The sequence below is a fragment of the Drosophila rhopaloa genome, unplaced genomic scaffold, assembly GCF_018152115.1.
Source record: "Drosophila rhopaloa isolate 14029-0021.01 unplaced genomic scaffold, ASM1815211v1 contig_166, whole genome shotgun sequence".
Taxonomy (NCBI): domain Eukaryota; kingdom Metazoa; phylum Arthropoda; class Insecta; order Diptera; family Drosophilidae; genus Drosophila; species Drosophila rhopaloa.
The window spans coordinates 25,889-38,455 of record NW_025335046.1 but is presented as its reverse complement, the minus strand read 5'-3'; the positions used below and the strand labels follow the sequence as shown (position 1 = coordinate 38,455).

General features: G+C 35.4%; 1 protein-coding gene across 1 annotated transcript in view; it reads right to left on the bottom strand.

Moving 5' to 3' along the window:
- The window catches only part of LOC108043962 (poly [ADP-ribose] polymerase), a 206,290-nt gene extending 197,290 nt beyond the window's left edge, over positions 1–9,000 (bottom strand). The window contains exon 1 of the mRNA XM_044458382.1: positions 8,723–9,000. Within this exon, the coding sequence (XP_044314317.1) occupies positions 8,723–8,836 (114 nt within the window). The 5' untranslated portion in view covers positions 8,837–9,000. The remainder of the gene's footprint in view (positions 1–8,722) is intronic.
- Positions 9,001–12,567: the final 3,567 nt, after the last annotated feature.

The window sequence follows — 12,567 nt, the reverse complement described above, 5'->3', positions numbered from 1 at the left end:
CATATTTGTATGCGAAATCCAGCCTCTTTTTCGATTTACCAAGGAAATCAAAGCCTTTCTACGAGGTGTTCGTGTGTTGTACCCCTCCTTGTGGAGCACATTTCGTACAGTTTGAGGCTGAACTGTTTTGCATTTTGTATTTTTGGGGCTGAATTTTTAGGATTGGCATTTACTGAGCCCAGGATTTGGCGTTCACACCTATCGGTCAATTTTTGGGACGACCTAATCTTGGCTTTACTTTGAAGGTTCCAGAGTTCCCGTAGGAATTAATATTAGTTTACACGCTGGATGGAGGCCTCTAAAGAATCCTGCCAATAGCACGAGTTCTTTTCCTTCCAAATAATGTTTTCAAATAAATTTAAGCGTTTCAAGTGGAATTTAGCTTCCTCGACCCATCTTGACCTCTCAACTCCAGCAAAATCAAATTAAATGAACTTAAAATGGATAAAAATGGAAGCATCAGAAGTAGACTGAAGGAAGAATTCACGAACACCGTTAGATTTGGAAGGGAAATTCCAAAAAAACAGAGAGATGACGAGTGTACGTAAACTTTTTTCGATGGGGTTTTTAGCCATTTTTTTTTTATTTCTGTGAATATAATGTTCACGAAGGAGTGACGTAGTATATATATTGGTATATTCGAAATCCTAAAGATTACGTTTATTAATTATTATTATTTTGATAAGTCTCAATACATATTTTTTACAAAAAGCACTGAGGTATGAAGTGTACTTAAACTTTTTGGTCCACTGTAAAAGTATATTTCATGGGTATGCATGTTTGTGTAGATATGGTTGTGCCAATACGGAGATCAAACAAATTTTAACTAAAAGCCCGCGTAAATTCAGTAGAGTTTGTTTTTAATCTTACTTGATTACGCTGAGATATGCCTGCCACTATAGAAACTTACTTGAACCATAACAGCGATGCGAAGGCTATTTTTGGGAATCGAACATTTGCATCCTTTACAAGAGGCTCTCCCACTTTTGGCATATTCCACTACATACGGCAATTCAATGTCCATAATAATATTCAAACTTTTATATATTGTTAAAATAGTTAAGGAAAGCAGCCTCCTATCGATTAAAATGAAGTTTTTAAATCGATTCTCATTAAGGGTATTTTCCACTGCAGTACGATATGCTGTCAGTAGATTCACATAATACCCAATCATGAAGTATATACTAGAGAGCTGAAAAATGTATATAATTGAACATAATAAAGTTAGAAATAGAAACAATTACCTTCTACAGTTAATGACAAAGTTTTTGTCTTAAGCTATTTCACACAGTCTTGTACAACTTTATATAACTACTTTTAAAAATAAATAAAATGGCCAAGAACATAGAAAAGCTGGATTAAACCTTTTCTGGAAAGGTTTACGGAGAAAACTTGAAAATCTTTCTAGGAAATATAAGTTATCCTCAGCTGGACCATCGAGTTAGAATCTATTAATGTGCTCTACACACTGCCCCCTATTTGCCTATCGAGTCAACTAACGATTATCCTGTCCACATTGGGCTTAAGCCTAGTACTCAGATCGGCAAACGAGAATGCTAGCGTAAAAACTTTAATCTTTCCAGTGTTACCAAAATTTCGAGAGATCATCAGATTTAAGCGTGCAACGGTCGTACTGTCAATCAGCTGGGTTTCTTGACAAGCAGTTAAAATTCAAATATCGTATTTGCGGGAAGGAGCCTTTAAAAAATATTATCAAATACCTTGGCAAGACAAGTCTGCCGCTGTACAAAGAAATTAAAAAACAAAACAATTTAAATTTAAAAGTTGTTTTTTTAATTTACTGATAATTATTTGCTAATTTAAAGTTCATAGCTGCACTTTTATTGTGTTTTTTCGTACATTCTTGACCTAAAAAACATTTTGCTCTGACAAGAGGCACCCCAGATAGTATTAATGTTATTTTGTCCTCACATGTAAACTCCTGCAATCGACTTTTCCGAGTTTTTTGAGTTTTTCTCTCCATATCTTATAATGGTCAGTGAGAAGCGCACGCCAAAAGATTAAATTTTTTAATCTTTTCGCTAGGGTTCACCCAAAGTTCATTTCCGCAGACTGGCAACGCTATGCAATTTTCTGGTATTTTTGACAAAAAGGCCCGACGAAAAGTAAAAGCCAGCTGTTTGCCTCTCGCTCTCTCTCATGACTGGCGTACGGTTTTTGTCGATCTGGATACTAGGCTGTATGGGTAACGAGGAGCACAAAAGGACTGACGAAATGTGATCGCCAGCTGTTTGCCTCTCGCTCTCTCATAGCTGCCGAACAGATTTCATCAATCTGGGTAGCAGTCTTTAAATGTTATTTACAGCAATTAAATTGTGCAATTTCTATGTACAAAAACAAGTATTTTTAGGACTATAGGACATATAGGACTACAAAACATTCACACTTTAAAATGTATTTAAGTATATGCATACATAAATATCTGCATGAAATAAACTGTAAGCCACTGTACCTGCTTCTAAGATTTGTTGATACCATCGGCAAATTAACTTTAAAATTGATAACAACTTGATACCGAGTAAGTTGTGATCCATATGTACATACAGTGGACAAAAAGCGTTTAAGTACACCATAGTTGTGCAACTTAAAGCACTCAAAACGATATTAACTAAAACAGGTACAATTTTCAAATTATTTCCGTTTGGTAGGTTATATATTTTTAGAACATAAAAGTCTTCTTGTTTCCATATTTTATATAAAATAACAAGATTATAAAAACAAATCGTAAAAATACTTCAAACAAAAAAGGAAGCAAACTTCTGCAAGCCAAAGTTTATATACCCTTGCAGTTATTACAAATCGACTACTTTTCGATTTTTAAGCCCATATTACCAAAAACAATATGTCGATTTTGCACTGCATTTTGACATCCGTTCTAGTGCAGCTATATGATATTGTTGTCCATTTTAACATAATTAAAACCATCATTTCATAATATTTAAATATTACCAAATCCCAAATAACAAAAAAAAAATTAAAAACAACAAAGTTCTAATTTTGTTTGATTTTTTTTTCCGATTGTTCCTAAGGGAGCTATATGATATAGTCGCCCGGCTTTTCCGACTTATATACTACCTGCAATAGAAAGACAACTTTTGGGAAAGTTTTAAGCAGACAGCTTTAAAACTGAGGGACTAGTTTGCGAAGAAACGGACAGACAGACGGATATGGCCAGATCGACTCTCCTGGTGATGCTGATCAAGAATATATATACTTTATAGGGTCGGCAATGTCTCCTTCACTGCGTTGCAAACTTTTGACTGAAATCATAATACTTTCTGCAAAGGTATACAAAGTTTAAGTATGGAATTGAGATCTGGAGACTGTGGAGGTGTATGCAATTGCTTGCAGTTGTAGAGTAGCCAATACGTTGACCAAATAGGAGGTGTGGTATACAAAGTTTAAGTACACCTTTTTTTCAATTTTTTCCCATTCTTTTGACTATATTTGGTGTTTTCTGAGCGTTTTATCTAACAAATTACAAACGTGCTCAATGGAATTGAGATCTGGAGACTGTGGAGGTGTATGCAATTGCTTGCAGTTGTAGAGTAGCCACTCGTTGACCAAATAGGAGGTGTGTTTAGGGTCGTTGTCCTGTTGAAAAAGAAATGTAGTCTCATTCAACTGGAGCTGGGTCGCGCTGTCCTTAAGGTTATCCTTTAAAATTTTGAGGTATAGATGCTTGTCCATTGTAGTGTTTATAAACACAAGTTTCCCAACTCCAGCTGTCCCAACACACCCCCAGACCATCACGTTACCGCCGCCACGCTTAACGTTTGGTGTTAATTTTTTAAACTTCATCCTTATTTTTTGGGAGCCATCTGAACCAAAAATATTACATTTTGACTCACCACTCCAGATAACGATGTCCCAAAATGATTCCAGCTCGTTTACATATTTGTATGCGAAATCCAGCCTCTTTTTCGATTTACCAAGGAAATCAAAGCCTTTCTACGAGGTGTTCGTGTGTTGTACCCCTCCTTGTGGAGCACATTTCGTACAGTTTGAGGCTGAACTGTTTTGCATTTTGTATTTTTGGGGCTGAATTTTTAGGATTGGCATTTACTGAGCCCAGGATTTGGCGTTCACACCTATCGGTCAATTTTTGGGACGACCTAATCTTGGCTTTACTTTGAAGGTTCCAGAGTTCCCGTAGGAATTAATATTAGTTTACACGCTGGATGGAGGCCTCTAAAGACAAGTCCTTTTCCTTCCAAATAATGTTTTAAAATAAATTTAAGCGTTTCAAGTGGAATTTAGCTTCCTCGACCCATCTTGACCTCTCAACTCCAGCAAAATCAAATTAAATGAACTTAAAATGGATAAAAATGGAAGCATCAGAAGTAGACTGAAGGAAGAATTCACGAACACCGTTAGATTTGGAAGGGAAATTCCAAAAAAAACAGAGAGATGACGAGTGTACGTAAACTTTTTTCGATGGGGTTTTTAGCCATTTTTTTTTATTTCTGTGAATATAATGTTCACGAAGGAGTGACGTAGTATATATATTGGTATATTCGAAATCCTAAAGATTACGTTTATTAATTATTATTATTTTGATAAGTCTCAATACATATTTTTTACAAAAAGCACTGAGGTATGAAGTGTACTTAAACTTTTTGGTCCACTGTAAAAGTATATTTCATGGGTATGCATGTTTGTGTAGATATGGTTGTGCCAATACGGAGATCAAACAAATTTTAACTAAAAGACCGCGTAAATTCAGTAGAGTTTGTTTTTAATCTTACTTGATTACGCTGAGATATGCCTGCCACTATAGAAACTTACTTGAACCATAACAGCGATGCGAAGGCTATTTTTGGGAATCGAACATTTGCATCCTTTACAAGAGGCTCTCCCACTTTTGGCATATTCCACTACATACGGCAATTCAATGTCCATAATAATATTCAAACTTTTATATATTGTTAAAATAGTTAAGGAAAGCCGCCTCCTATCGATTAAAATGAAGTTTTTAAATCGATTCTCATTAAGGGTATTTTCCACTGCAGTACGATATATGCTGTCAGTAGATTCACATAATACCCAATCATGAAGTATATACTAGAGAGCTGAAAAATGTATATAATTGAACATAATAAAGTTAGAAATAGAAACAATTACCTTCTACAGTTAATGACAAAGTTTTTGTCTTAAGCTATTTCACACAGTCTTGTACAACTTTATATAACTACTTTTAAAAATAAATAAAATGGCCAAGAACATAGAAAATCTGGATTAAACCTTTTTCTGGAAAGGTTTACGGAGAAAACTTGAAAATCTTTCTAGGAAATATAAGTTATCCTCAGCTGGACCATCGAGTTAGAATCTATTAATGTGCTCTACACACTGCCCCCTATTTGCCTATCGAGTCAACTAACGATTATCCTGTCCACATTGGGCTTAAGCCTAGTACTCAGATCGGCAAACGAGAATGCTAGCGTAAAAACTTTAATCTTTCCAGTGTTACCAAAATTTCGAGAGATCATCAGATTTAAGCGTGCAACGGTCGTACTGTCAATCAGCTGGGTTTCTTGACAAGCAGTTAAAATTCAAATATCGTATTTGCGGGAAAGAGCCTTTAAAAGATATTATCAAATACCTTGGCAAGACAAGTCTGCCGCTGTACAAAGAAATTAAAAAACAAAACAATTTAAATTTAACAGTTGTTTTTTTAATTTACTGATAATTATTTGCTAATTTAAAGTTCATAGCTGCACTTTTATTGTGTTTTTTCGTACATTCTTGACCTAAAAAACATTTTGCTCTGACAAGAGGCACCCCAGATAGTATTAATGTTATTTTGTCCTCACATGTAAACTCCTGCAATCGACTTTTCCGAGTTTTTTGAGTTTTTCCTCCATATCTTATAATGGTCAGTGAGAAGCGCACGCCAAAAGATTAAATTTTTTAATCTTTTCGCTAGGGTTCACCCAAAGTTCATTTCCGCAGACTGGCAACGCTATGCAATTTTCTGGTATTTTTGACAAAAAGGCCCGACGAAAAGTAAAAGCCAGCTGTTTGCCTCTCGCTCTCTCTCATGACTGGCGTACGGTTTTTGTCGATCTGGATACTAGGCTGTATGGGTAACGAGGAGCACAAAAGGACTGACGAAATGTGATCGCCAGCTGTTTGCCTCTCGCTCTCTCATAGCTGCCGAACAGATTTCATCAATCTGGGTAGCAGTCTTTAAATGTTATTTACAGCAATTAAATTGTGCAATTTCTATGTACAAAAACAAGTATTTTTAGGACTATAGGACATATAGGACTACAAAACATTCACACTTTAAAATGTATTTAAGTATATGCATACATAAATATCTGCATGAAATAAACTGTAAGCCACTGTACCTGCTTCTAAGATTTGTTGATACCATCGGCAAATTAACTTTAAAATTGATAACAACTTGATACCGAGTAAGTTGTGATCCATATGTACATACAGTGGACAAAAAGCGTTTAAGTACACCATAGTTGTGCAACTTAAAGCACTCAAAACGATATTAACTAAAACAGGTACAATTTTCAAATTATTTCCGTTTGGTAGGTTATATATTTTTAGAACATAAAAGTCTTCTTGTTTCCATATTTTATATAAAATAACAAGATTATAAAAACAAATCGTAAAAATACTTCAAACAAAAAAGGAAGCAAACTTCTGCAAGCCAAAGTTTATATACCCTTGCAGTTATTACAAATCGACTACTTTTCGATTTTTAAGCCCATATTACCAAAAACAATATGTCGATTTTGCACTGCATTTTGACATCCGTTCTAGTGCAGCTATATGATATTGTTGTCCATTTTAACATAATTAAAACCATCATTTCATAATATTTAAATATTACCAAATCCCAAATAACAAAAAAAAAATTAAAAACAACAAAGTTCTAATTTTGTTTGATTTTTTTTTTCCGATTGTTCCTAAGGGAGCTATATGATATAGTCGCCCGGCTTTTCCGACTTATATACTACTCTACAATAAGAAAGAAAGACAACTTTTGGGAAAGTTTTAAGCAGATAGCTTTAAAACTGAGGGACTAGTTTGCGAAGAAACGGACAGACAGACGGATATGGCCAGATCGACTCTCCTGGTGATGCTGATCAAGAATATATATACTTTATAGGGTCGGCAATGTCTCCTTCACTGCGTTGCAAACTTTTGACTGAAATCATAATACTTTCTGCAAAGGTATACAAAGTTTAAGTAAATTAGATCGATGGAGACTGTGGAGGTGTATGCAATTGCTTGCAGTTGTAGAGTAGCCAATACGTTGACCAAATAGGAGGTGTGGTATACAAAGTTTAAGTACACCTTTTTTTCAATTTTTTCCCATTCTTTTGACTATATTTGGTGTTTTCTGAGCGTTTTATCTAACAAATTACAAACGTGCTCAATGGAATTGAGATCTGGAGACTGTGGAGGTGTATGCAATTGCTTGCAGTTGTAGAGTAGCCACTCGTTGACCAAATGAGGAGGTGTGTTTAGGGTCGTTGTCCTGTTGAAAAAGAAATGTAGTCTCATTCAACTGGAGCTGGGTCGCGCTGTCCTTAAGGTTATCCTTTAAAATTTTGAGGTATAGATGCTTGTCCATTGTAGTGTTTATAAACACAAGTTTCCCAACTCCAGCTGTCCCAACACACCCCCAGACCATCACGTTACCGCCGCCACGCTTAACGTTTGGTGTTAATTTTTTAAACTTCATCCTTATTTTTTGGGAGCCATCTGAACCAAAAATATTACATTTTGACTCACCACTCCAGATAACGATGTCCCAAAATGATTCCAGCTCGTTTACATATTTGTATGCGAAATCCAGCCTCTTTTTTCGATTTACCAAGGAAATCAAAGCCTTTCTACGAGGTGTTCGTGTGTTGTACCCCTCCTTGTGGAGCACATTTCGTACAGTTTGAGGCTGAACTGTTTTGCATTTTGTATTTTTGGTGCTGAATTTTTAGGATTGGCATTTACTGAGCCCAGGATTTGGCGTTCACACCTATCGGTCAATTTTTGGGACGACCTAATCTTGGCTTTACTTTGAAGGTTCCAGAGTTCCCGTAGGAATTAATATTAGTTTACACGCTGGATGGAGGCCTCTAAAGCATCCTCCAAAAGTTCTTTTCCTTCCAAATAATGTTTTAAAATAAATGTAAGCTTTTCAAGTGGAATTTAGCTTCCTCGACCCATCTTGACCTCTCACTCCAGCAAAATCAAATTAAATGAACTTAAAATGGATAAAAAGGGAAGCATCAGAAGTAGACTGAAGGAAGAATTCACGAACACCGTTAGATTTGGAAGGGAAATTCCAAAGAAACAGAGAGATGACGAGTGTACGTAAACTTTTTTCGGTGGGGTTTTTAGCCATTTTTTTTTATTTCTGTGAATATAATGTTCACGAAGGAGTGACGTAGTATATATATTGGTATATTCAAAATCCTAAAGATTACGTTTATTAATTATTATTATTTTGATAAGTCTCAATACATATTTTTTACAAAAAGCACTGAGGTATGAAGTGTACTTAAACTTTTTGTCCACTGTAAAAGTATATTTCATGGGTATGCATGTTTGTGTAGATATGGTTGTGCCAATACGGAGATCAAACAAATTTTAACTAAAAGCCCGCGTAAATTCAGTAGAGTTTGTTTTTAATCTTACTTGATTACGCTGAGATATGCCTGCCACTATAGAAACTTACTTGAACCATAACAGCGATGCGAAGGTTATTTTTGGGAATCGAACATTTGCATCCTTTACAAGAGGCTCTCCCACTTTTGGCATATTCCACTACATACGGCAATTCAATGTCCATAATAATATTCAAACTTTTATATATTGTTAAAATAGTTAAGGAAAGCCGCCTCCTATCGATTAAAATGAAGTTTTTAAATCGATTCTCATTAAGGGTATTTTCCACTGCAGTACGATATTATTGCTTGCTGTCAGTAGATTCACATAATACCCAATCATGAAGTATATACTAGAGAGCTGAAAAATGTATATAATTGAACATAATAAAGTTAGAAATAGAAACAATTACCTTCTACCGTTAATGACAAAGTTTTTGTCTTAAGCTATTTCACACAGTCTTGTACAACTTTATATAACTACTTTTAAAAATAAATATAATGGCCAAGAACATAGAAAAGCTGGATTAAACCTTTTCCTGGAAAGGTTTACGGAGAAAACTTGAAAATCTTTCTAGGAAATATAAGTTATCCTCAGCTGGACCATCGAGTTAGAATCTATTAATGTGCTCTACACACTGCCCCCTATTTGCCTATCGAGTCAACTAACGATTATCCTGTCCACATTGGGCTTAAGCCTAGTACTCAGATCGACAAACGAGAATGCTAGCGTAAAAACTTTAATCTTTCCAGTGTTACCAAAATTTCGAGAGATCATCAGATTTAAGCGTGCAACGGTCGTACTGTCAATCAGCTGGGTTTCTTGACAAGCAGTTAAAATTCAAATATCGCATTTGCGGGAAGGAGCCTTTAAAAGATATTATCAAATACCTTGGCAAGACAAGTCTGCCGCTGTACAAAGAAATTAAAAAACAAAACAATTTAAATTTAAATTTTAATTATATGCTAATTTAAAGTTCATAGCTGCACTTTTATTGTGTTTTTTCGTACATTCTTGACCTAAAAAACATTTTGCTCTGACAAGAGGCACCCCAGATAGTATTAATGTTATTTTGTCCTCACATGTAAACTCCTGCAATCGACTTTTCCGAGTTTTTTGAGTTTTTCCCTCCATATCTTATAATGGTCAGTGAGAAGCGCACGCCAAAAGATTAAATTTTTTTAATCTTTTCGCTAGGGTTCACCCAAAGTTCATTTCCGCAGACTGGCAACGCTATGCAATTTTCTGGTATTTTTGACAAAAAGGCCCGACGAAAAGTAAAAGCCAGCTGTTTGCCTCTCGCTCTCTCTCATGACTGGCGTACGGTTTTTGTCGATCTGGATACTAGGCTGTATGAGTAACGAGGAGCACAAAAGGACTGACGAAATGTGATCGCCAGCTGTTTGCCTCTCGCTCTCTCATAGCTGCCGAACAGATTTCATCAATCTGGGTAGCAGTCTTTAAATGTTATTTACAGCAATTAAATTGTGCAATTTCTATGTACAAAAACAAGTATTTTAAAAATATAGGACTACAAAACATTCACACTTTAAAATGTATTTAAGTATATGCATACATAAATATCTGCATGAAATAAACTGTAAGCCACTGTACCTGCTTCTAAGATTTGTTGATACCATCGGCAAATTAACTTTAAAATTGATAACAACTTGATACCGAGTAAGTTGTGATCCATATGTACATACAGTGGACAAAAAGCGTTTAAGTACACCATAGTTGTGCAACTTAAAGCACTCAAAACGATATTAACTAAAACAGGTACAATTTTCAAATTATTTCCGTTTGGTAGGTTATATATTTTTAGAACATAAAAGTCTTCTTGTTTCCATATTTTATATAAAATAACAAGATTATAAAAACAAATCGTAAAAATACTTCAAACAAAAAAGGAAGCAAACTTCTGCAAGCCAAAGTTTATATACCCTTGCAGTTATTACAAATCGACTACTTTTCGATTTTTAAGCCCATATTACCAAAAACAATATGTCGATTTTGCACTGCATTTTGACATCCGTTCTAGTGCAGCTATATGATATTGTTGTCCATTTTAACATAATTAAAACCATCATTTCATAATATTTAAATATTACCAAATCCCAAATAACAAAAAAAAAATTAAAAACAACAAAGTTCTAATTTTGTTTGATTTTTTTTTCCGATTGTTCCTAAGGGAGCTATATGATATAGTCGCCCGGCTTTTCCGACTTATATACTACCTGCAATAGAAAGACAACTTTTGGGAAAGTTTTAAGCAGACAGCTTTAAAACTGAGGGACTAGTTTGCGAAGAAACGGACAGACAGACGGATATGGCCAGATCGACTCTCCTGGTGATGCTGATCAAGAATATATATACTTTATAGGGTCGGCAATGTCTCCTTCACTGCGTTGCAAACTTTTGACTGAAATCATAATACTTTCTGCAAAGGTATACAAAGTTTAAGTATGGAATTGAGATCTGGAGACTGTGGAGGTGTATGCAATTGCTTGCAGTTGTAGAGTAGCCAATACGTTGACCAAATAGGAGGTGTGGTATACAAAGTTTAAGTACACCTTTTTTTCAATTTTTTCCCATTCTTTTGACTATATTTGGTGTTTTCTGAGCGTTTTATCTAACAAATTACAAACGTGCTCAATGGAATTGAGATCTGGAGACTGTGGAGGTGTATGCAATTGCTTGCAGTTGTAGAGTAGCCACTCGTTGACCAAATAGGGAGGTGTGTTTAGGGTCGTTGTCCTGTTGAAAAAGAAATGTAGTCTCATTCAACTGGAGCTGGGTCGCGCTGTCCTTAAGGTTATCCTTTAAAATTTTGAGGTATAGATGCTTGTCCATTGTAGTGTTTATAAACACAAGTTTCCCAACTCCAGCTGTCCCAACACACCCCCAGACCATCACGTTACCGCCGCCACGCTTAACGTTTGGTGTTAATTTTTTAAACTTCATCCTTATTTTTTGGGAGCCATCTGAACCAAAAATATTACATTTTGACTCACCACTCCAGATAACGATGTCCCAAAATGATTCCAGCTCGTTTACATATTTGTATGCGAAATCCAGCCTCTTTTTCGATTTACCAAGGAAATCAAAGCCTTTCTACGAGGTGTTCGTGTGTTGTACCCCTCCTTGTGGAGCACATTTCGTACAGTTTGAGGCTGAACTGTTTTGCATTTTGTATTTTTGGGGCTGAATTTTTAGGATTGGCATTTACTGAGCCCAGGATTTGGCGTTCACACCTATCGGTCAATTTTTGGGACGACCTAATCTTGGCTTTACTTTGAAGGTTCCAGAGTTCCCGTAGGAATTAATATTAGTTTACACGCTGGATGGAGGCCTCTAAAGCATCCTTTTCCTTCCAAATAATGTTTTAAAATAAATGTAAGCTTTTCAAGTGAAATTTAGCTTCTTCGACCCATCTTGACCTCTCAACTCCAGCAAAATCAAATTAAATGAACTTAAAATGGATAAAAATGGAAGCATCAGAAGTAGACTGAAGGAAGAATTCACGAACACCGTTAGATTTGGAAGGGAAATTCCAAAGAAACAGAGAGATGACGAGTGTACGTAAACTTTTTTCGGTGGGGTTTTTAGCCATTTTTTTTTATTTCTGTGAATATAATGTTCACGAAGGAGTGACGTAGTATATATATTGGTATATTCGAAATCCTAAAGATTACGTTTATTAATTATTATTATTTTGATAAGTCTCAATACATATTTTTTACAAAAAGCACTGAGGTATGAAGTGTACTTAAACTTTTTGGTCCACTGTAAAAGTATATTTCATGGGTATGCATGTTTGTGTAGATATGGTTGTGCCAATACGGAGATCAAACAAATTTTAACTAAAAGCCCGCGTAAATTCAGTAGAGTTTGTTTTTAATCTTACTTGATTAC